The sequence below is a fragment of the Chelon labrosus genome (genome assembly GCF_963514085.1).
Source record: "Chelon labrosus genome assembly, chromosome: 23".
Lineage (NCBI taxonomy): Eukaryota > Metazoa > Chordata > Actinopteri > Mugiliformes > Mugilidae > Chelon > Chelon labrosus.
In genome coordinates this window covers 18810832-18836068 of record NC_140356.1, presented here as the reverse complement: position 1 = coordinate 18836068, position 25237 = coordinate 18810832, and the positions used below count along the sequence as shown (strand labels likewise).

The window sequence follows — 25237 nt, the reverse complement described above, 5'->3', positions numbered from 1 at the left end:
TCACGGCGCTTAAGGTTGTGTTTCAGCAAAAGGACCGTTTTTCTGTTTACCCCTCTGGCTCTCTCTGTCTCATTCCCTCTTTATCTCTCCCTCCATCTCCATCTCTATCTCTCTCTCTCAGCACAAAATGCCAAATTGCTCCATTTCTCACTCGTTCCCCCTCCTCCTCCTCCTCCTCCTCCTTCTCCTCCTCCTGCTTCATCCACTCATCTGGTTATTAACTCCAAACACATTAAACCAACAGTAGCGCCGAGATATTCCCCAGACTGCCCTAGTCAGCATGAACACGAAAGCTAAGTGCACACACCTGGGTCAAACTGCAAAATGGATTCTGCACGATGGAAAAAATACTTGCAAAGAGGAACCGAGCTCAGATCCTGTGCTGATCTGTGATTGATTACTGTTTGGCGTCTAACTACCCTAAACAGACTTTAAGAGATCATTTAAAGTATTTGCGGAATGTATTTTTCCAAGCTAATACGAGATTTGGAAACGACGAGCTTCTGTTGACGCCAAAAAAAGATTCAGAAAATGACATGTGCTCGCTCGGGGAGTTTTATTTTTGTCAGGCGTCTGAAGAAGCCTCTCGCGAGCGTCATGTGACGACAATAATAAGACGAGGGGGATTACACTGATCCACAGATATCCACTCGCCGATCCGACGTGAGAAACCGTGTTCCGGGCGCGGAGCTCCAGGCAGCGAATTAAGTCGCGGGGGCTTTATCTCGGATGTCCTGTAATTAATCATTAATTTATTCATAGCCGTCCCGGTCTAACGCCTGCCCGAGTCTGACTGCCATTTTAAATGTAACAACAACAACAACAAGCCGGAAACGTTGATAAGATGAAATGAAAGAGAGCAGATAGTACACGACAAGACGAGAGACGCGGACGTGAAACCAGTCAAGTTTCAAGAGACACAAAGAGAAGACAAAACAAACCTCTATCCAGATATAAACATGCGAAGGTACAGATTTAGTTTGTTGAAACAGATTATTTTTAGCAGTAGCATCAGATAGCCTGGAAAAGTTTAATCTCAGATTATGAAGCTAGTTCCTGGTCCCTGGGATTGTTCATGCTGACCCACTGTCTTGGTTTCCTAGGATACATAAAGGGGAACTACGTTTTTTTACAACCTGGACCTTATTTCTGGCATAAAATACGAGACAGAAAAACAGTCTCTTGTACTGAGACGTGTAATCCTCCACAAATTTCTGAGTCGAGTTTTTAATTTAAAGTTTTTCCTTGTACTTTCCAAATTTCCACTCTGTAATTCAGTGTTTACCACCACGTCCTGCTGTTTTCATCTCTTCACTTCTTGATGTTTCCTTTTCGGGCTAGGAGTTCGCCGAAGTGTCGGCTAATGAGGATCCAAATGGATCCGAGAGAAAAGTTGGCGGCGGCTCGCTGCTGCAGCCGCGAAACTTCTTTCCCCGCGTCTCGGAGGGACTAACAAACTCATTTAAATCCAAACTGCGACTCCTACAAAGGAAGGAGAGAGCGCCGCTTGGGTCACCGCCGGGGCGCCGGAGTGGCTTCATTTGCCCCAAATGGCCGCGATCCTTTTCAAACAACACCGTCGCTAATTTAAAATAAACACGGCGAGGGAGGAGAGGGGCCACGGTTTCCCTGACACCGGCGAAATTACAGCAGTGCAGCCGGCGAGGGTGCCGTCGCAGCTCCCCCTGGCCGAGCGAGTGCAGGCGAGGCCAGGAGGCTTACTTCGCTGTGAGAAAACAACAACAGCAGCGCTCGGAGCCTTCGCATAACAAGGCCAGTAAGAGCCCAATCAGATGCTACATTTCCTCTTAATACACTTCACCTCACGGCACAGAAAAAGAAAGTAAGAGAAATGAAAGGTACGGTATAATAGGTGGCTGTGGTTTATTTATTTATTTATTTTTTTGTTCCAGTGATGAGTGATACTCTTGAGTCATCAGCCGCAAAAACAACTCATTTCGAGGGAGACGGAGCAGGAGATGTGAAGGAGCTGAAGGACAGGAGGAGGAACTGTGGCCCCGTCACCCCCTCAGATGGAGCGGAGAGAAAGAAGAAGTGGGAGAAGAAAAAGAGGCTGGTGGGAAGAGAAGGAGTCGTCTCAAGGCCAAGAACGCACACAAACAAAGACACATGACGAGTGGGTCGGTGTGTAGCAACGAGTTGATCTGGGTCTTGGCAGAACGCTGTCTCCGGGCTTTCATAATCTCGTATGACTCAGTCGGCATGAGACGACGCCAGGGAGAAAGAAAGAAAGAAGGAAAGACAGAAAGAAGAAGAAGAAGAAGAAGAGGGAGGAAAAGGAAACACTAAAAGCAGACTGACGTGGAGAGCGTAGTTGCAGGAAGGTGAAGGACTTCTTCTGACGTGAAAATTTAATTCAGCTTTTCAATTTTTCTATTACTTCACCTGCAGACTGATTTTCCAGACTGTTTCTTAAAAACCTGAAAGTAATAATGAAAAAGCAAGCCCCCCTGTAAATAAACATCAAGAGTAGGGCTGGCCCAAATGAATGTGAAACAGCAGAAAAAGTAATATTAAGCTCATTACATTCACGAGAAACGAGCAATTCTCACCAGAAAAACGACAACAACAGTCGGGCTTTTACTTATTTACGCCACTGTGCGCCCCTTGTGGCCATATGAATTACTGCATGTAAAATTGCATCAAATCACTAACTAAAAAGTGTTTATGCTGCCTAACATGACAGAAACCGTCCTTGAAAAGTTAAGTGTTTTAGTTTAAGACCCAAATCCCATCCACTAGCATGGAGGGGGGTGGAGCTTATATGCACTATACTGCAGCCAGCCACCAGGGGGAGCTATACTTGCCTTGGTTTCACTTTTAGAAGAGCTGTCATGGCGTCCACTTTTTATACAGTCTGTGACATGTTGGGAATAGTTGGCTGAGAGCAATTTTTTTTATTTTTTTGTAGTAAATTCCATTTGGATTATAAATTTATTAACAATCACACAATAAATGGCTCCCATTGGCATGCTAGCACCTTGCACAGAAGCTCTGCTACCAGTGGGTGCATGAATGAGTGAATGAGAAAGATTGTAAAGTGCCTTGAATAGCATTAAGATAGAAAAACACTATATATCATGTAAGATTTAGCTTGTTGGAAGCCTGAGCATGGGTCCTAGTGCATTTGGGGGACCCATGGGGGTGCAGGTTCCTATCCAGTCTGTTTTTTTATTTTTTTTTTATTTTTGTTTGCCTGAACCTTTCCCTTTTCTTTCTACCATATCCACATCTGGACCTCGACTCCGTTCCATTCATCTTGGAACGCTCGGTGATGGGAAGGGAAACGAAGGGATCTTTGGTGGTTTTTAAAAAGTCAACTCCGATTTGAATCTTTACAAGGAATGACTTTTTCCCCTCAACATTTATTTTTGTGTTTTTTCCTTTTACCAAACCCACAATGTTTCCTCCAACCATGCTCCAAGTGTCCTAGTAACCTAAACCAAATCACACATGTGACTCTGGACGTGAACCCAGTTCTGCGCTGTCAAAAGTGATGAGCGTCACACACCACGCCAAACTCTCTACCTCCTGACTCCTCTACGGAAAACAATAAAAAATAAAAATACTGCCACGCTTCCTGGATTTGGAAGTAATTTGTTTTTTTTTTCACAACCTATCCGACAACTCAAGATATTACATTTGTATGAAATTTGGGCTTCGCTCTGTAGATTTATGAGGATTTGGTGCAACGTTAAATAAAGCATCGGCGGGTATTTCGCGACGTTGAAGATCAACTCGTCCAAAACTGATAACTCCTTGTTTCATTTCAATTTTTCCATCAGAGCATTTATTCGCTCCATCACTCTGATTCACACTTAGCTTCGAGTGACACTTTTAAACTTCTCTCCAAATTCGCTCTGCAGCAGCCGGATGGAAGCGGCGCGTCTCCCTTTCTCCTCTCTCTCTCTTCACTTTCCTCCCACTCCTCCATGTCTCATCAGGAGTGTCATCAGCACCCACTCCGGTTGATGCCCGTTAATATGGCAACGCTATTGTCTGCCCGTCCGCTGCCGCTGTCTGTATTGTTTGCTCTCGCACTTGACGAATTCATCAAAGGAAAAGAGGAAAAAAAATGGAGAACGGGAGAAAATAGCTGCAAATCATGCGGTTTCGCACAATTGACTGTGTAAGTCTGGCGGGGCGAGTCTTTGTCTTCAAATGGTGCACGAAATGTGTTTGCTCGTGTAATTTTGCACATATATCATTTGCTCTGCCATTAAATAGGTGGGACGGCCCTCGAAAGACTGACTGACTGTGAGGAGAGGAAGCGAGTGTGCAGAGTCTGCTTTCTGAATTTGTGTCTGGTGTACGTTGGTACGGCTGGATGTGTCTTCTGCAAGAAACTCGTCACGGAAAGGAGGAAAGAAAACAAAGCAAGCAAGGAGAGAAGATGCAAAGGAGGAACATGAACAACTGAACACAGAGTGAGCGTTAGTACCTTTGCTCTGTGGAGGGTTCTGGCTGCGATCTCGGAGGATGTTGATCTGGTAGACGGCGCCGTACGGCTCGAACAGCTCCTTCAGCTCCTTCTCCGACCAGGAGCGCGGGATCTGGCCCACGAACATCTTGATGGCGTCCGGGTCCGGCTGGTCCGAGTGCTCCAGCGCCCCGTTCATCTTCCCGGCCGTGCCGTTACTGTAGAAGAGAGGGAGGGAGGAGCGTTAAGATCGAAAAGAAGGACGCCATGTCGACGCTTCGCACGGGAAGCCTTAGCCTCGGTGATATTTACTTTAAGCTGTAGGTAGACTGGACTAAATCAGAGTCGCATATAACCATTCAGACCCGGTCCGTGCACTTTTTGGTGTTTCAAGTTTGGTTTTAGGCTTAAAGTAGATTTGATTTTCACTTTCAAAAAGCAGCAAATTTGTCTTTTATTCCCTTATATGAGAAAAAAGATAAGAGAACTTAATGAGAAAACATATGTTTTGTGTTTGGATTTAAGAATTCAATTCAGTTGTTCTTCCAGTTTTTGCTTCTGCTTTTAAAAACAAATTCGACATTCCAAAAAAATACGGACCAGACACAAACAAAGCGTCATCTGAAACTCTTGGAGAACAGTGTTGCCCTGCAGCTTTGTACCATACGCTGCATGATCATTTTAAGCTGCAAGTCCCCAAACTGTGCTCTGGATTGTTCACACTCATATTTACCTGTGTTTAACATCTAAACCTCATGTTGTACGCTTATATATCTTTAAACTTTAACCAAAGTGAAAAGACAAACAGAGGACACAGCAGAGGATTTAGCTTTTCGCAGCTTTGGTTTTCAGCTCTGCAGCTCATCTGTCAGTCTTTTCAGTCACTACCGATGACATAATTGCAAAAATTCATATTTAAATAGTCCGAGTCATGCCTGAAAAAACTATTCCAGTTGCTTGCTTGTACCCTGTAAACAGTACGAACAAAAACCGGCGCAGGGGGTCACGGGGTTGGAGAAATTCCATTATTTTTTTAAATCGGGTACACGTGATTTTCAGTGAACAGAGCTGATATAATTATAGGAAAAGGAAAAACATGCCAAATGTTAAAAAAATAAATAGTAGGACACCCAAACCCAATATCTGATACTCGGAAAATCAGACCATCGCCGGCGGGACACTGAAACTCCGTCAGAGCTAATAGAATTCTCTTTGGTGCCTCTGCAGCTCCTTGCAGGCTTTGATTCAGGTTGTACAGACCGATACCCCCTGAGGCAGGCAAAGTTTTTTTTTTTTGATTTTTAATGTATATTCTGACCCGACACATCAGTAAACTGACATTTAACTTTGATAAAAGTGGATGTTTGATAGAAGACATGAAGCCATGGATCAGGATGTCGGTTAAAGTCACACTGAAGGACTTTATTTTACCCCACGACAACGAGAGCAGCGCACGAATCGTATGCACTTGTCGCTTTGAGATCTGTGTGAACTATAGCGAACAGAGCTGAGATACTTCCTGAATGCATGCTGACCTGCCATGCATGCCACTGCATGCATCTCTGTGCGCATTTGTGAATGGCTGGCGGATAAAGCGGCATGTTAATGTGAGGGTTTTGAGCTGGGGGTGGGATTAGGCTGCTGCAGAACCGGTACAGTAAACCTCCAGGCCCTGCTAACAGGACACAGATGCTTACACGCCGATCGCTCCGGTTATACTCCCGCATCTGGAACGCACATGCGACGGAGGTGAGGCGCTTTCACCCTTTCACACCGCGGCGACGACACTTATCTGCACGGAATACTAACACGAGCTGTGGTGTCTACGGCGCCACGAATAAAAGCGAATAAAGGCTTTCGATGGCAAGGCCCGAGACCGGAGAGCATGCACGAGGCAAAGCGTGACCACGTTTTGGAGGACAGTCGCATGCACACGGCTGCAAACACACACACACACACACACACACACACACACACATCACCGCCATCAAGGCCTGTGGTCTATTTAAGATGGCTGAAAACCAATTTAACCAAACCAAAGTCAATGGCTGTGCTGTTTTATTGCTCCACTTTCTCTTTTGTTATTCTCGGCAGGAGAGAGAAACGGCATTATCTTAAGAGGCAAAAACAAAACAAAGCCAAATCCCGAAGCTTGGTTAGCTGACAACACTAATACCACCCCATAAAGCTCGGCAAGAGAGAAAGACCCGGAAGGGAAGGAGGGAGGGGGAAAAGAGAGATATATAGAGAGAGAGAGACTCGGAGGGAGGGAGAAAAAAACAAAAAACATCCAGACCTTTGAACGCGGGCCATCCATCTTTTGCAGAAAGAGCCAAGGCGCTCGGCAGAAACGCCCAATTCTTTAAAGGACTTAAAGGACATGTCAAATAAAACGCCAGAACCCGGAGAAGGAGTCAACGAGCCGAACCGGTGCTAACAGTCCTCGAGGCGATAACTGCTGCTCGCTAAGCTGGCCGATAAATCGCGCGGGGGGGGCCCGGGCCGCCGAGGGAGCCCCGAGGGTGATGGGAAAGAAGGGATAGGTTAGGGAGTAGGGAAAGGGCTGAGGAGGATCGCCGCTGCTGCTGCCCCTATCACCGCCTGATGTTTGGGCACATGAACGGCGAAGGCGATCGGACGAGCCGCGGCGGTCGGTCGCTGGGTTCAGACTGCAGCACATCACCCTCTGACAACACACGCACCCGGCCAACAGAGATGGATGTGTGGAAGCTAAATAGCAGAAAGAGGGGGAACGGCCGGAGACAATCCCTCATTGTTGGCTGTTTGCGCGAGGCCTGCCCGGGACTGAGCGAGTCCACGGGGGGAGGCGATACAATAGCCGGTGTCAGAGGAGCGCCTCCCTCGCCCGGGACACTGTCCGCCCTGTGCTCCCTCCGCCTGCCTCGCTAAAAGACAATGAATAGCTTCACACCAGCGGCCGTAAGGGCGTACGAATGCTCACAGAGCTGTCTTGTGCAGATTGCATGCTCAGTTTTTTTTTTTCCCCGAAGGTGTTTTGGAAGTAGGTGACTCTCCTTACTATAAAGGAATGAACGCCTCTTCCATCCCCCCCCCTCGACCCCCCCCGGCCAAGACTGACAAGGTGCTATTGGAGGCAGACAGAGCTTTAGTATGTGTGTGTAGATGTTGTGTGCAAACGTGTGAAAGCTCAGCAGGAGAGTGTCCTGGGGCTCAGATTAAGTCGTTGAGTGGATCCACTCCTGCCATAGCCTCTCCGTCGCCCTCCCTCCCTCCCTCTTCCCCTCTTCTTTTTCCTCTTCTTTTCTCTCTCGCCCTCTCAATTTGAGCCAATTGTTTGCCTTAATGGTTTAACTATTGCTTCCATCACTCTGGACTCCCTGCAGCACAGGGCCGTGACTGAGGGCTGATCTGCACTCAGAGTGTGGACGTGTGCACTCAGCCGGGCTGCAGAAATAAAAAAAAAAATAAATAAAAAAAATAAAACCAAAAATGTGTCCGTCTTTGAAGCAGCTGCTAGCCGAGCTACAGCTGCACGATATTGACCATAAAACCTTACGAGGGTTATTTATATATTCGTTTTACGGCGATTAAAGGAAGTGTTCCACGTCTTGTGAAATATAATACTTGGCTTTAAGGTGAGGGTTAGACAGTGAAGTGAACAGATCAATACCAATCCATACATGTGCGGCATGGTAGCTTAGCAGCTTAGCATAACGACCGAAGGGATGGACTGAAACTTCAAAATCCTTGAAAGCTGTATCCAAAAACGCCAAACGAAAGGCAACGAGACTCGTACAGTTCCTCAAAGCTCAGTTTCTTTGGATAAATCATGACCTGGACGACTCAGAACCTTCACAGACACCTTGAAAGCTGTATTATTTACTTGGCGTATGTACAATTTATCGAGATTTATGCGCCGGGACGGTTCCATCCACCTGCTAACCTCACTGTAATCAGATTTCTACCCTTCCAATGCTCTCCACGTTTTTAACTGAAAGCACTGGAAAAGAAAGGCAGTAACAGAGAACATGGTTTCTTCACCCCTTCCTCAAATTGCTCTGCACTTAATATGTGGAAACTGACATGTTTAGGCTTCGTTTTTGCACATGTGCAAGCTGACAGTGATCAACGAGGGCTTGAGCAATATTTAATGGTGATTTACAAGGGCGCACCTTGGCCGTTTTCTAATTTGTGCGTTAATGCTGCATCAGGAAACCGATTAGGCTCATTTTCCAGGAATGGGGAAGAAGCTTTTACCGACATTGTCTGCTAATTCAGTCCAGAGGTCACTTGGATTCATTATGGTCTGGTAAACAATACTGGTCCACTATGTTTAGATGCTATTTTTTAGTTGTTGTTGCAGCAAAGAGAGATGAAACTGAACCCAAACTAAAATCTGCACACACAGAAACCAGTAAGTCAAAGAGAGGGAAAAGGGAGTAAATTAGTACATGCCCCCTAGTGCAGGATGACTCATCAACATTTCTCTTAATTGTTTTGTAGGAAATTAAAAACTCTAAAATACAACTGTTAATACCAACTGTAATGACCGTAGTTGCCTTGAATTGACAGGATACAGATTATATTGAATCCAAACCAAAAATTTGTGGGCAATAAAAAACCAAAACACTGATTTGAAAGAGGCAGGAGGGAAAGGCAGAAAATTAGTACACACCTACGGGTGCAGGATGACTCATCAACGTTTCTCTAGAAAATCGTTCTCTAGAAAATTACAAACTCTAAAATACAATTGGTAATACCAACGTAACGACTGTCGTTGCTGGGCCAGAAACTAGCGTATAAGTGATGTATAGAACAAGACATAAAAAACATGAATTAGAATTCATGGGACCTTTAGAGGCCGAAGGAAGGATTTTTGTTGTTGTTGTTGTTTTTTGCTCTTTATAGTTGCCTTAACTTGAAGAGAAGGATGAAAAGGAACCCACAGTTGAAAGATGTGAAAAAGACAGTTGGTAAAGGAGAGACAGGTGGGAGGGAAAGACATCTTGTTGGGTGCAAAAATTAGTACACGCCCACGTGTGCAGGATGACTCATCAACATTTCTTTAAATCGTTTTTCAGGAAATTACAAAAAACAAGGCCAACATAACGAGTGTCGTTGCTGGGCCAGAAGACACAACAAGACAACAAAACACACACCACATAAAAAATCATGAATTAGAATTCATGGGACCTTTAAAGGCCGAAGGAAAAGGAAAAACAGTCCCTCCACCTCTGCAGAGGAAGAGTAAACGGAGGCGGCGTCGAGCTACCTGGACTACATTAACCGCCCGCTGTCCCCCTCCGTCGGCCTTGTTCGCAGCTGGAGTCCGGCGTCCAGCCAGATAAGAACGCGCAGCAAAACAGGCAAGAAGGACGGAGGAGACGGGAGGGACGAGCGAGCGAAGGTGGGCAAAAGCGCGAGCAGAAGAGAGGGAGAGCGGAGACGGATGCAGACGAGCCAGGTCCAGGAGTAAGCACAGCTCAGGGCTCAGCATGTGCTCCATGGAAATCAGGCGTCCACACACACACACACACACACACACACACACATGCATGCACACGTATCACACATGCATACGCACACAGGCTGCAGTTCAGGCTGGCTGCGTTGATCCCCCTGCTGTTATTCCCTTCTGTTTCTGCTCTAAAACACACATCCTCTCCGACTCCCTTAACCCCTCACTCGCAGCGCACACACACTCCGGTGGGTTCGTGGAAGGGCCGAGCTGTCACACACTTCTTCTCATTGGCAGCATGTTTGCAGGGTGTGTAACGGTCCCACAGGGGAACTAATCTTGTTGACAAGCAGAGTGAGAAACATCAGCCCCCCCCCCAATCCCCCTCCCGGCCCTCAAGGGAGCTCAGCGACCAAGGTCAGCTAAGCGTACGTAGACATTTACCAAGATGTCCGCAAACACAAACACACACATTCACACCTGGACAGTTGAGGACACAAAATGTGGGAGATTCTGAAAGTAGAGTTGCACAAACACCAGATTTTCACCTTCAAAGACTTTGCAAGAATCTGCCGAGCGCAGCAATCTTCCAACGTTTTAGTCGGAAATAAAAGCGTCTGTTTTCTCTGACGTAACGAGGGAATACAATCATGAATATGAAAGGTTTCCAACCTCGGAGGTGGCGACCCACATGGAGCGTGAGATGAATCTAATTAGCCGCCGAGGTAAGACATAAAAGTTTGTTGTTTCAGAGTTTCGTCTCAAATCTTCTGAGCTCTGAAAATGTTGAAAAGGATGCGGTCTAAGTTTGGAACATCCCTCCTCGAGACGCCAAATCGCGCATTGTTTTGCACCCGGGGAATGTCATGAAAGGTTAGGAATCGGTAAAGGGTGTACATTAGCATCATGTCCTGCCGCCATCTGAATACTGATGATCTGTTCAAAAGTTCCTTATATGTGTAAAGAATTAAGGACAACTTGGTTCTGCAGAGTGCATTCTCCCGACTGGACAAACATATCAGGCAGAAATGAGCAAATCTTAAATCTTAAATCTTGTTGCACTGAAGAGGATGCACCTGAATAATCTGCACAAACATGAAATTTACAAACCAAACTGCAGCACTTTGAATGACTATGGATAAGACAAATGTCAAATTATGCATTGCTTTGCATTCAGGGTGAGATATAAAAGGTTAGAAATCAGTAAAGGGCGTCCTACTACCGTTTAAATATTGATGATCTGTTCAAAGTTCCCTATATCTATAAAAATTAAGCAGAACACGCCTCTGCAGAGTGCATTCTCCCCATTGGACAAACATACCGGACTGAAATGAGCAAATCTTAAATTTTGCTGCATTAAAATATAGTGAAGAGGGTGCAAGAGAAATCTGCAAAGCACATTGCAGCACTTTAAAAGATTACAGCTGATATACGCTTCAAATTATGTATTGTTTTGTATCCAGGGTGCGATATAAAAGGTTAAAAATCAGTAAAGGAGGTCCTACCACCGTTTAAATATTGATAATCTGTTCAAAGTTCCCTATATCTTTAAAAATGAAAAAGAACACGTCTCTGCAGAGTGCATTCTCCCCATTGGACCTTCAGGGAGTCAAAGAAATCTTGAACCTTGCTGCATTGAGTTATAGCGAAGAGGATCACGGAATTTGCAAACTGCAGCTCTTTGAAAGAGTCTGACACCTGTGTGCGCAAACATCCAGGAATCAGAAACACACGGTTCATTTCATAGGCCTGAATGATTCCTGCTGCCGTATCCAGCCGTAAACAAGATTAGCAACTTCACCACGACGCACAATGCAAGAATCCGGGACTGTAACCGATTTTGTCACCGACGGAGCGAGGCGGATTAGTGACTCAAACTAAATGAATGGCATTCAAGCAGCGACTGATTTATCTGGAACGCTTTTAGTTTTTTTTTTCTGTAACTAACTTACAGCGAGGTAAAACTGGCTCCCAGGAGCCCCGCGCGAGCCAAACGAGGGAGTGTGATATTGCCTGTGATTCACTTGAACTTTACAATAAGCAATATTCCACCCACCCTGGGTGCAGCTCTGGGATAACAGCCACCAGTATGTACTGTATATGCATTCATTATGAGCAGGGTGGAGGAGGTGGTGGTGGTGGTGGTGGTGGTGGTGATAGTGGAGGTAGAGAGGGGGACGCTTTGAAGGAGCTAGCATCTCTGAATAAGTGTGACTGGGTATATGCGAGACTGTATGATTGCCTTCATCCGTGTGCATGCGTTCCCGGTTGCCACGGAGACGGGGCACTACATGCGACGCGGGGAAACGATCAGATAAATGTCACGGCGGCTAATGAAGCTGCACCGGTGCCCTGGCGCTCAGCTAGCTCTGCGCTAACGAGCTACCGCACGCCGCCGCCCGCTAATGAGACCAGACACACACACACACACACACACACACACACACATATGCATATATATATACTGTATGCACACACAGTGTGAAGAAAGCACACTGGTGCATGACGCACACACACACACACAAAATCCGAGTGAGATGGGTCTCATTTAGCTCGTTTCTCATGTCTCATCTTTTTTTTTTTTTCTTTCCCCGCTCGCATAGAACAGCGGAGGAGGCCACGCTGTTGCCTCAGAATTAAAGGTGCCTTGTTAGAAGCGGCAGGTGGGAATCTGTGCAGAGTGATCCGCGGTAAATAAAGCCGTCTTCACGTGGATGTTTGAATTACGCCGAAAATGAACGACAGTGTGAACTCTTTGCCGAGAAGGAAAAGTGTTTCCTGAGATGGAAACGCTTCAGTTCTTATTTAAATCCAGTCACGGCAGCTTTTATTAGCGTTGGGTAGTCATTTGAGTCATTATCAGGTTAAGTCCGTAGAACCAGTTCAGGGTCATCTTAAAGTAGGACAAGGAAAACGGTCCGTGCTTTTATTTTATTTGATTTAATTTTTTTTGGTACTTCTACTTTTAAAACCAGAAATGAAAAAAGATAAAGTTAATACAAGACTTCATTTCCTTTCTACGAACTAAATAAAAATGAAAAACGGCAGCATTTTCCTTCAGTGAAACTGGAAGTAGGCTACATCTGGAACACAGTTACGGATCATTACGACAACCCGGGGCATGTTCAGCACAACATTTGTCTCGAGGAAAAAACCTGGTGCTTCCCCAGAGTCAGAAGACGAAGGCTCAGATATAAATTCAGATGCAATTACATCTGAAAATGTACCTGCACAAACATCCGGTTTCATATGAATCAAATAATCTCTGTCTCTTTTCTATAGGAATGCTAATTTACTCGTTTTTTTAAACTGAAAATAAAATAAAATAAAATCAGCATGCACAGAGGAACAGACTAGCAGCGGCATGGCGACAAAAGACCACAGAAGTCAGAGTTGCAGGAATCGCAGGTGAAAACAAACCTTCAGGCAAACTAACCTAAGTGTGCAGTGTGACCCACTAATCTCTCCTGGACGCCGTGATACGACGTACACGGTCGTCAAAGCGACTGGTTGACGTCCGTCGTCGTTCGAATCCCGTATCTCCCACAATTCTTAGCGTGTGCGACATACGCTGCGGTGCGAGGGCCCTATGAGGACTTCCCCGGAGTTTGGCACTAGTTTCTTGTGATAAACCAAAATTAACTTTGTTCTTGGGCCTTGGAGAACAAATTTCTTGCTTCTCGCAGAGTTCCTTTATATGCAGATGACACTTTAGTTTCCAAAAGCTACTTCTGTGTTTGGACATATAAAATAAAAGCATGTGTTTAACTAAATGATGATGTTCAATATTTTCTCTCTCCTCACTTGACAATGCACTAGCATGTAATGCAACATATTCAGGTCGACTACCTAATAAAAGAGCTAAACCAAAGCCAGAACAACAAGACGTCTCACTGCTCGTGCAAATATCTTCTCCAGTTAAGAACTGAAGATAAACTGTGGCCTGGATGACTGAGAAGACATTCACCAGGTGTTCAGGTAGACGTGTCGTTCCCTGCGCTGAAGTGAAAGCCATTCTGGAACAGGTGGGAAACATCCGCCGTTGCTAATCGACATCAATTCCAGAAGTAATTTCCCCGAAGGTCAAAAATGAAAATTGGCCGCAAAAGTTACTTATGAATGTCGAGCGCTCGATCCCAAAACATTCTGATTCAATGAGCAGATTTAATAATGGATTTATATTTGATGGAATAATAACCAATCCCAGGCCCATCTTTAGTTTAATCATCTTTTTGTTTGATTGATTCCGTTGAGAGATAATCAGCGGCTCAGTTTTGTTTTCCCTCATTTTCTCTTCATTGGCTTTCACGTCGAATATAATCCGAGGCGGTCCCCATCACCAGGAGCGCAGTGTTCGGGATAAAATACAGGTCAGAACTGCTCCTTTGACGGAAAACAATAAACTACCTCATATTAGAGTAACTGTAAATGCATCACAGCCAAGAACCTGAAAGAGAAACTGAAAAATTGAACATTTCTATTGAAGGTGAAGGTTTTTCTTAACTCCTTATAAAAAATAAAAAAAATAAAATAAAAAGCCTCACGGTTCAGAGAGAAACAGCGTGTTATTGATGAATGAGCTCCTTTCAAAGCGAGTACAAATCTTATTCCAGCGTTCCCCCGGCCTGTCTGCATGTGTTATTTAAGTTGAAAAAAAAAAAGAAAAAAGAAGCTTGAGCTCTGTATTAGTCATCACGCCACCTCCCCTCACGTACAGTACATGCAGACGGCTCGCATTTCATGTACTCCCTGGGAGCACGGAGGAGCAGCGAGGTGAAGAACAGTCACATGCGGAGGAGGAAGAGGAGGAGGAGGAGATCCAGTTAGAGCTGAGTCGCACTTACGCAGTGGTCGTGGCCTTGTCTGCACGTCTGTCACCTACAGGATCCTCTGACCTAAAGAACTGCGGCGGCAGACACTGAACTTCCGTAAAATATACAAAATACTTCACGTTCAAGGAAAAGAAAGGTGAAGTCTAGAGAGTTTCTGGCCGTTAATAGGTCACAAGTACCACTAGTCATAAACAACCCCTACTCCAGGTGAGTTTTTCAGGTGGGCACCACCCACAGACAAAATAACCCAAACCCGAAGAAGCCACTTCGATTCAGTTTGACGAAACATCTTTTTTTTGGTCCTGGTTTAGATTTATACCGTGACCTGGATGACTGAGAAGCTTCACGGACACTTAGAAAGTCTTTGACCCAAAAACACCACAGCACAGAGACAACGCCAGTCTTCCGTAAATATACGTAATACTTCAGGTTTAAGCAAAATGAAAGTGAACTTAGACGCCACTTGCAATAGAGTTAACATCTGTCGCCAAGAAGTTTAACCCAGATTCATCTTGAGTCTGGAGAGTTTAAGAACTGCAGGTTGAGAAGCTACCACCCAGGTTGAACCGTTTAGAACCGAAGAAGAAAACTTTTTTAGTCTTGGTTTCGATATACCATGACCTGGACAACTGAGATCCTCCGCAGACATTTGGAAAGGCTTTGATTTCTGGATATTGTTTCCAAGCTACGATTAGTCTCCACTCTAGGGCGTGAAAAACAACAAATAAATGTGATCGATTACAAGGATTAAGCACGTTTCAGAAGTATGTTTGTGGAGCCAAAACATTTATTTGTGTTGGATTTCGAGCAAAAGGAAAGCGAGCTCAGTTAAGCCTCTCCCACATGACAAGTGTTGGCTCTGTTGTCTCGACAGGACAGAGATCTAGAAACTGTTTCATTTTTAAAGATTTCAGAGATATTCAAGTACATGGGATTTGCACAAGAAAAGGAAACGTGTGCGGTTATTGGTCTTGTCTTTGTATACAGTGGTGATAACCTGTCCTATCATCATCATCGTCAGCGTTTGACTTCATGAACTAAATGCAGTAAATGTGAACGAGCAAAGTGAATTTCATGCACATCTGGTCACCGACTTTTCCAGCTTGCAGCCGGACCAGGCGGAGGCGATCACACAACCTCTGCAGAAGATAAAAATACTCCTGCGTGGGGAAAAAGCTCAGCTCAAACATCGGCCTTAATGTCTTTCTATTTTGGGGACAGTTTTGGTGGAGAACCCGTCTTCCCGTTTCTGCTTTGACAGTGCAGTTCCTGGAATTATCTCCCTTCGAAATTCTGCTTTCTAGCTCACATCAGCTTGACCTGGCCTTTCTCTCTCTCTCTCTCTCTGTGTGTGTGTTTGCACTCGATAGAGGGAAGGAAGGCGAAAGGAATTAGAGCATCTTAAAGCCTCAACACCAGATTGGTCAAATCCAGGCAGCGGCAGCAGCAAAATTCCACCCTAATCTTTTGCACACTTCCCTCCTCCTTCAACCGCCGCCTCCCACCCTTATCTTGTTGCTATGGGAACAGCGTTTTTTTTTTTTTTTTGGAGGGTCACGTTGGGGGAGGGTGGCTGCGGGAACCGGGTGTTGGACAGGTAGGATGACAGCCCTACTGACGTACGCCCTTTGTTCTTTGTTAGACTTGTGGTGTGAGTTCTTATCCGGGCTCCCCGTCCCGTCTCTCCTCCTTGTTGCTACGGGAACAGCGTTTTTTTTTTTGGGAGGGCCACGTCAGGGGACGGTGGCTGCAGGAACCGGGTGTTGGGACAGGTGGGTGCCTCTTTGGATGACAGCCCTACCGATGTACGCCCTTTCTCTTTGTTAGACTCGTGGTGTGAGTTCGTACCCAGGCTCCCCTTCCCGTCTCTCCTCCTTGTTGCTACGGGAACAGCGTTTTTTAAAAAAAAATTTTTGGGTGGGGGGGTTATGTCTGGCGAGAGTGGCTGCAGGAACCGGGTGTTGAACATGTGAGTACCTCTTTGGATGACGGCCCTACCGACGTACGCCCTTCGCTCTTTGTTAGAATTGGGGTGTGAGTTCTTATCCGGGCTCCCTGTCCCATCTCTCTTCCTTGTTGCCATGGGAACAGCTTTTTTTATTTTTATTTTTATTTTTTTGGGAGGGCCACGTCAGACGAGGGTGGCTGCGGGAACCGGGTGTTGGGACAGGTGGGTGCCTCTTCGGATGACGGCCCTACCGACGTACGCCCTTTGCTCTTTGTTAGATTCACGGTGTGTCTTCTCACCCAGGGCTCCCCCGTCCCGTCTCTCCTCCTTCGCCGCCTTCGCCTCCAGTTCCTCACACTCCTCACGCATCTCTCGCGTTTTTCCGGGCTTTAATGGGAAACAGCTTGTTCGTGGTGTGTGGATTGCCTGTGCGTCCACGTGCGACCACTCGACGATATGGCTCTGATTGTCTGGCGTCGCGCCCCGGGCCGCGTTGTGCCAAAAGTCATCATCCGACTCGCCGACGGGGGGGATGATGGCCCATTTGACTAATGCCCCTCCACGAAAACGGGCCAACAATGCCGATCCGACGATACAGAAGAAAGAGCGGCTATCAGATTGGTACGGTTTCAGTTCAACGGATCCAGATTTGGGACAAAAGTTCTTGGCTAGTGACGGTAAATCCTCAATATTGTGTACAACATGTACAACAGCGAGTGCTCAGCTTGAACCGATGTGTGTCCACGCACATCGGTCGTGACGCCTCAAAAGGGGAGCAAAAAATAAATAAATGCCGTAATAGGGCCGACGGAGAGACAAACAGAAACAGACGGAAGAGGAAAAACGGGGCCAGTTGCCAGCGACAATACGCCGCTGATTTAACAACACAAGTGCATTTGTTGAACTCGCTCCATCACAATTGAGCCCCAGTGTGAGCGAACCTCTCTATGCAGTTTGTGGCACAGAGGTTACAAAAAAGGCTGCCTCTATTAACATTCGGGCGAAGGCTGCTGTTTTCATACATGACGCCAATAAAGAGAAAGAAAACGCCAAAGTAGTTATGCGCACAGCGTGTTCCTGGCGGCGCAGACAGGTAGAAAGCACTTTAATCAACCGCCATTACCGCTCTTCACTCGCACATATGCACCGCACGACCTCCGAGGGGAAAGGAGTAGTTGTTGTGGCGGCTGTAGTGGAGAGGCTGCTGGGGGCTAGAGCAAATGGTCGAACACGGTGCAGACAGACAGCCGGAGGAAACCTATTTATTGGCTGGCATGGGGAGGGCAATGCTTTCACTCTGTGTGTGTGTGTGTTTGTGTGGCCAGTTTCTCTTTTTCCCCCCGCGAGGACACATCTGTAAGCTCTCGTTTGCGCTGTAATTTCCCTCGTAGATCATTTCGCAGCGGTCGTGGCTGAGCGTGTGTGTTTGACCTCGGGCTCAGTTTAAACACAAAACACAACGAGGGGCGCCCGCGTCCACGTGTGCAACACATTCTCCGGCACGAGCGCGGTGCCGGCTGCTCCACAGCTTCACCGCTTGAATTCGGTCTTGGGACGTCGAGCCAAGACCAAATGAAAACCTTCAGTCATTCAAAACAAATTAAAGTCAAGACATAAAGAGCTCAGAGCCAGGTTTTGACTCAGTAAAGGCAAGTCCAGGTTTCTCAAATCCAAGTCAGTTAAAACAAATAAGGGAAACTACTTTTGCCATTTACAGAGGACATTTCAGGACACCTTGCAGGTTGCATCAGCTGCACTCCAACAGCGTTGACTTCTTCATTGCACGATAATTAATAATGTTTCTGCATTCAACTCTGTTGGATTTCCAATTCCAAAGAGTTCCCTCAGTCATGTCCTCTACGCCTTTTTCTATCTTTTTTTTTCTCCCTGCTCGCCTGATTCCTTCCAGCGCGCCGTCAGCATTACCGAGGAAATCACTTGCACATTGCACCCCTGCGTTTCCAAGAGCTTTTCCCAATAAAACTGTAGCAATTCACACTCCGAAGCCGAGTTTGCAGCCGGGGTGGGGGGTGTCTGGTGGGGGCCCCGGATCTCAAACGGCTGACAGATTTCCACCGAGAAGCAGCGGGGCATCTGCAATCTTTGGACCTGCCTCCCGGACAGAAAACGCCTCGAGCGGAGGGCCGCTAATGCCCGCTACGGTGTAATTACGGCTGTAATGTTGCTGCGAGGGGAGGGGGGCAGGGCTGGAGGGTGTGGGGGGGTGTGGGGAGGAAGAAGACGAGAGCGGGGCGATGGCATTAAGGGATATTAGGGTGGGTGGGGTGTTCATTTTCATTAGGTTTTATGGGTTGGAAAAACATTGTCATGTATACCAATTAGCGGCGGAACAGATGGCTCGGTGCGGTTGCATGTTTCGTCACATGCACAAGAGCGCCTACTGTAAGGAGGCGGCGGCGGCGGCATCAGGCCGGTCAACGGGAGGAGAGAGTTCATGCTGACAGCTGTTCGGAGAGAACGCTGTCCTCCCCTTCCCTTTCCCTTCCCCTATTGTCTCTCCTTTCCTATTTCCTCTCCCGTCTGCCCTCCGTCCCGGGTCAGGACCTCCAGGGCCAAATTAAACCTTGATCAGCCTGTTCAACAGTCTCTCGGAGGAGGGAGCCATATGCTGACATATGCCGACGGAGCGCAGAAAGGGGGAGGGGTCGCCTAATTATTCATGTGTGTGTGCAGCTCGCGCGGCGGCGGCGAGATCCCAGATGCAAACACTGCCAGATCAACACAAAGGTCTCGCACATGCAGGCCAAGAGTGAGGATTTATTTATTTATTTCTCTTTAGACAAGCTGACATTTTGCACAGATATCTTTTTAAATCCTTTTTTCTTTTGGTTTAAAGTCACTGTATTCAGAGTTGAACAGCCCCTGAAATAGAAGTCGGACACTTGCGGAATAACAATACTAATAATACCATTTCGACGTAATAATGACACTAATCACGGTGACAGAAGACTTTCGATGCAGATTTGTGGATAATTTAATGAAAGAAAAGCCCCGTTCAATTAATTCAGCGGCGCGCCCTTACACAACCGTATTGATCGGAGCCACAATAGCCGCAAAGAAAACTTGTACAACACCCATCAGATCAGATGGATGACTCAGTGGCAACTCAATATCCAGCCTGTAAAGTGGTGCTAGACTCTAGTTCTGGGCGACCGGAGGGATGAAACACATGACAGCAAGCCAACACAATAACCGACGCTTCGCCTGCACAGACAACATCCAGTCTACTCCTTAGCTCGAGGAAAATTACGTCTCTTGACCTCCTAGCTAGCTCCAGTGGCGACGGGTCGAGGCGCCGCAAAACCAAAACACCGATTTCTACACCATGAGCGACCACAGACTCAAAAGTATTGACTGATGCAGGTTGAAAGTGTTGCTTCAAACCAAATATATACGTATATATTGTCCCACTTCTGTACCTGTGTCAAGCCACAAAAATAACTTTTATTTTTTATAAACTCTCATTGAAAATTCTTTCCACTGAAGAAAAACCATTCACAGTGGTGTCTGTGGATTATCAGGGACACACTGCTTCTGCAAAGATGCAATTACATATTTTTTTTTGTGAGTGCAACTTGTCAATGCTTTGAGGACAGCAAATGAAATTCCTTTTTAGCTCCTTTGTGTCGTCGCGGCGGTGACAAAAGCCGACAAATAAAACCATCTGCACGGTTAGATATCACGAGCAGTAAGTGGGAAAGTGTGTAAATTGGGCGATTCGGTCCTTTAAACAAGCACCCACCCACCCAGCCGACCCACCGGACCCACCCAGCCCCCCCCCCCCCCCTCCCCTTTTGTGCGACTTCTCACTCTTTATCCACGCTTGTCCCCTCACTTCTCACGAGCTCGGCTTTACATCTGCGGGTAGCAGGGGGCGGGTACAGGTGCTCCTAACCCACTTCGCGGCGCTTTATACCGGCAAACGGTTTTCGCCACGGCTCAGTGGGTATGAATGGAAGGGAGGGGGGGCGTGCTAACGGGCTAGCGCTTCAGTCCCGGAGCCTATTGATCTGCGCTGCTCGCTAATAACAGACAGCGGCGGCTCCCCGGCTCTCTGGGGCCATTAGGATGCATGAGTGGGAACCGTGCTAAATGGGACAATACACAGAGGTGTGTACAAGGGTAAATACACTCCAGTTCATACGGAGGGGCGGATGCACCACGGGTGGAGGGGCCAACGAACGCGCCGGTTCCTCTGGCTAACCTTGGAAATGCATTACCCCGGGTGTTTGTCTTAGCATGTGCACGTATCGTGATACAGGGATTAAGCGCAGCGCCGCGCCGCGACCGAGGCCGCCTCGTTTCGGGGTCGCGCCGCTACATTTCCGAGCCATTATCTAGACCTGTGGGGACAAGCAGGGATTTCGGCGTGATGGAAAACACACGCACGCGCAAAACATGAAGAGACAAAGCACGAACGCCGGCGTGTTCTGGTGCACGGGCAGGCCTACATTCAATCTCCTGAACTGTGAGAGGAGAGAAATGGAGAGGCCTGTCTGCTCTCCATCCCTCTAAATGTTTAATGAACCATCTCTCTCCCTCTCTCTCTCTGTCTCCCTCCCTCCCTCCCCCTGCTGCTCAGCCCTCACCCGCCATCCACTTTCACTCACTTCATCCTTGTTTGTCCGCCTTCTCCCTTTCTGCAGGCTAACGCAGAGTTGCACCGGTTCGAAATGAGGTTTGAATGCTGACGACGACGAGGAGGAAGGCTCGTCTGCATCCTGTTTCCACTCATAACTCAACCTCCCTCTGGCTCGGATCCAGGCGACCCAAATACATCATTTGTTCTCACTTAACTTCTCGCTTGATGTTTTTTAAAATAGTAACGGTTGGCGGGGCCCGGAGGGGGTCCTCTGCATCCCGTAGCCCACGTGGGATGCACCGCCACCGCGTTTTCCACACGAGGAAAGCACGTGCTGGTGCCGATCCAGCCTCTAAGTGCCCGTAATGTAACAGGCAATTTCTCTTGGCACGAGGGAGGGATGTGAAAACGCCGTCGCTCTTCACCGGCGCAGCTGTTGTTGTTTAGACGGCGTGATTTGTCTGTGCGGGATAAACGCTGTTCCGTTTTTATTAGTCCTAATCTACACGTCGTTATCTCTCTTAATTCCAAAGCTGACTTTTTTTTTTTTTTACCTGTAAGCAGCTTTTACCTGTTAAACAAGTCGGACGGGGCTATTTTCAGCTCTTAATCCTGACTAAATTTTGTGAAGCTGTACATTATTTACAGGTTAAACTTTTAATCCCCAGCGGCTGAAGGCTAAATCTGAAAATATCTGCCACACTCTCTGGTCAGATCTGCGTAGAGCTGAACTTCTTTACTTCTCTGAGTCGTAGCTTAGCATTTTATGAAGTTATCGGTTTAAAACTCAAATGGTTTTCTTCAGGAACAGTCTGATGATTTTGCTGATGAAGACCTGAAGCTGGACTTGAATGTGTCTTAATTGGACTCGAGATTTAATCTGAATCTGTTAAACGTGAAACATTCAGATCCGATTCAGACTTTTTGACAATTGACCTTGGACTTCAGACTGTTCTGAAGGTTTGACGAGACTTGATGACTTGATTTGGACTTTTTACAACCGACTTCAGACATCGAGGCTGGTTTTGACAAGTCTATAGACTCAGTTCTCAGAAACCAATGAATTCTTTGATTTCTTTCTAAAGGATCTGAGATTTGTCTTGGGCTCATTTAATTGGGATTAGCCCTGCACATGCTTGATCAACGTCTCGAGTCATACTTTAGACTCGCAGCTTGTTTTGCTAAGTTTTGTCCTCAAGTCCTTACTTGAAGACACTCAAGTCTTTAGACGTACTTAAGACCTGTTTTGAGGTTTGAGGATTTGTTCAGAGAGGATCTGAGATCTTTCTTGGACTCATTTCAATGAAACTTGCTCTGCACATTGAGACTCTTTTCCCCCAGCCCCTGAGACTTGTCTTCCAGTATTTATAGCTTGGATTTGTTTTAAGAGGATTTGACATGGACATATTTTAACGAAATCTGTTTCAACAATAACTTGATTTGGACTTGTCTCCACCAGAGTCTCCTCCAGAGTCTTGTTCCCGTTAAGAGGACTGGCCTCAGACTAATCTCACTCTACATGCTACTTGATTTAAATGGGTCTTGATTGAGTTGGCCCTCCACTAAAAGGCAGACGCCGTTTGAATAACCAACATTTGTTCACTACGAGTCAAAACACAACCGGTTGCTTTCTTTCTGCATAAAACCCTATTTGTGCAAGAGTTATTTTTCCCTCTGATTTCTCCCATTTTTTGTTTTGCTCGCCTCCTCTGAAGAACATTTAAAAAGCGTGAAAGCCTCTCACTCTGCCGTGGAGACGCGCACATAACACACGGGGACAAACGAGACGGCGGAGACGACGGTGTGTATTTCCGTGCTCGGGTGTCTACGAGCGCCTGAGCGCGGGATTTAGGCAAGCAAGCCACCGCACTTCCACTACCGGGCCCCAGGACTTCAAATTATCCCGAGGCTCCTCCAAGAAAAAAAAAACAAAAACAAAAAAAAAAAAAACACACACTTCAGAATTTTTGTCTGCTTTCCAAACTCATTACTTTAGTAGGGCAAATCAAACAGGGCGTATTAAATGGAACTCAAACGTGAAGAGAGTGGAGTGCAGGGGGGAAAGTGGAGTGTGCACGAAAGTGTGTGTGTGTTAATTAGTAGCATCCTGCTCTAATTAATGGCCTATGAATAGCCATGCTGGGTGAGGAGTCAAGGTTAGACACCTGTGCAGCCATATTGATGCAGGAGCAAACTTCTTCCCAGGGTCTATCAAATTACCCACTTTTTAATGTAAATACAATATTGGCAGCCGAGCCTGCAGCCGAGCCAAGAGAGGAAGTGTGTGTGTGTGTGTGTGTGTAAAGAGATACGGTGTGTTTCCAACATGGATGATGTCAGAGCAATTAGAGAACACATGAATCATCACTGGGGAGGTAATGACCTCGGAGCACCACGGAGGAGAGTCAATTACTCCATCATAACGGAACCTGGCAGTACTACACATTATTTATTACTCATTCCACAAGTGATATTATGACTTTGCCGTGCTCCGTGCTAACATTAATTTGTTATAATCCTCGAATTACTTTCTTGTTGCACCCTTTTAAATTTGCAAATTGAATTCTCGCTGATGCCAGGAGCCCGCCGAAGAGACTCCTTAAACCGACTGTGTAAAAGACTCGCGGATTTAATAAGCAATTTTTTATTTCCTGCAGGTTGAAGTCAAATTTCTGTTGTTCGAACCGCAAACCAGAAAAAAAAAACGTGTTGGAAAAGCAGTGATGGTTTCAGCCTGGACGTGGACTGATGCAGAATCAGGTGAGGAGACTTTAAGGTTGCAGAACTCCCGTCATTTACCTTGACATCACTCAGCTTTTATGTCCAATATTCTTTCTTTTGCACAAAATTCTGTAGAGCTGTTCTGAATCAAAGCTCCGGGCCACTTCAAGGGCAATTTTTTATTATAGGCTTTATGAAGTATGTGATGGTCAGGGTATTTTTTATTTTATTTTTATGGGACAACCTGTAAAAACACTTGAAAACTACTTCATCTGTACGAATTATGTGACTTTTTAAGGGGAAAACATCCTGACGGTGGCTAAGGTTAGCATAGCTCATAGACAAAACAAGAAGCACCTTGTGGTTCTAAAGGATTTTGAGGAAATGGGAAGTTGCGATGGTGGAAAGTTGGAAAATCTTTTGCCGTAGATGTTTTAGGCCACCGAAACATTTATGCATGCAAAGCACCTGCAACTATCGCTTCCTGGATGCTGCACAAGCAAAATTCCTTCAACGTGTTTAACAAAACTCTTGAAAAACACGCAGATTACAGGGACTTTGTGTAAGGACGTGATACCCAGAAGAAATGTGGGGAAATCCTGCTGAGAATATGTCACTCTGGGGTTCAGATCCTCTCCTAACATGACTCAGAAGTCACTGGATAGCTTTGTTAAACATGTATATAAGATTTGAAGGGATTTTGCTTGTGCAGCATCGGTTCAACTTTTTCCAGGAAGCGAAAGTTGTGCACGCATGAATTTTTCGTGGCTTAAAACAGCTACAGCAAGATCTTTTTCAATTTTCAGCGATCGCAAGTTCCAGTTTCCTCAAAGTCTTTGACAGAGACAAGCTGGGTGAGTTATGGGCTTTTTAAAATGCAAGGAAACCATCCTGATGTGGCTAGGGTTTGGGTTAGGGTTAGATTTGGGGACAAAGAAGTAACCTTACTCCTAAAGAGAAAGTTACTTATGCACAGGCACAGGTTATATCTTCTATAAGTTAAAGCAGGGTTAGGGTTAGGGTTAGATTCGGCAAGGAAAAAGAAAGAAGCATTGCTTGGAGACAAAACAAGAAACACCTTGTGGTTGTAAAAGATTTTGAGGAAATTGGAACTTGTGATTGCTGAAAACTGGGAAAGATTTTGCTGTAGGTGTTTTAAGCCATGAAACATTCATGCATGCACAACTATCGCTTCCTGGAAAGAGCTGACCGGATGCTGCAAAAGCAAAGTTTTCTTTCAAACCTTATGTAT

General features: G+C 46.1%; 1 protein-coding gene across 6 annotated transcripts in view; it reads right to left on the bottom strand.

Annotated features, from left to right (window-relative positions):
- The window catches only part of celf2 (cugbp, Elav-like family member 2), a 206192-nt gene that overhangs the window by 78419 nt on the left and 102536 nt on the right, over positions 1-25237 (bottom strand). For all 6 annotated transcript variants that reach the window (XM_084573498.1, XM_084573499.1, XM_084573501.1 and 3 more), the window contains one exon: positions 4463-4659. In XM_084573498.1, coding sequence (XP_084429624.1) covers positions 4463-4659 — 197 coding nt within the window. The remainder of the gene's footprint in view (positions 1-4462; positions 4660-25237) is intronic.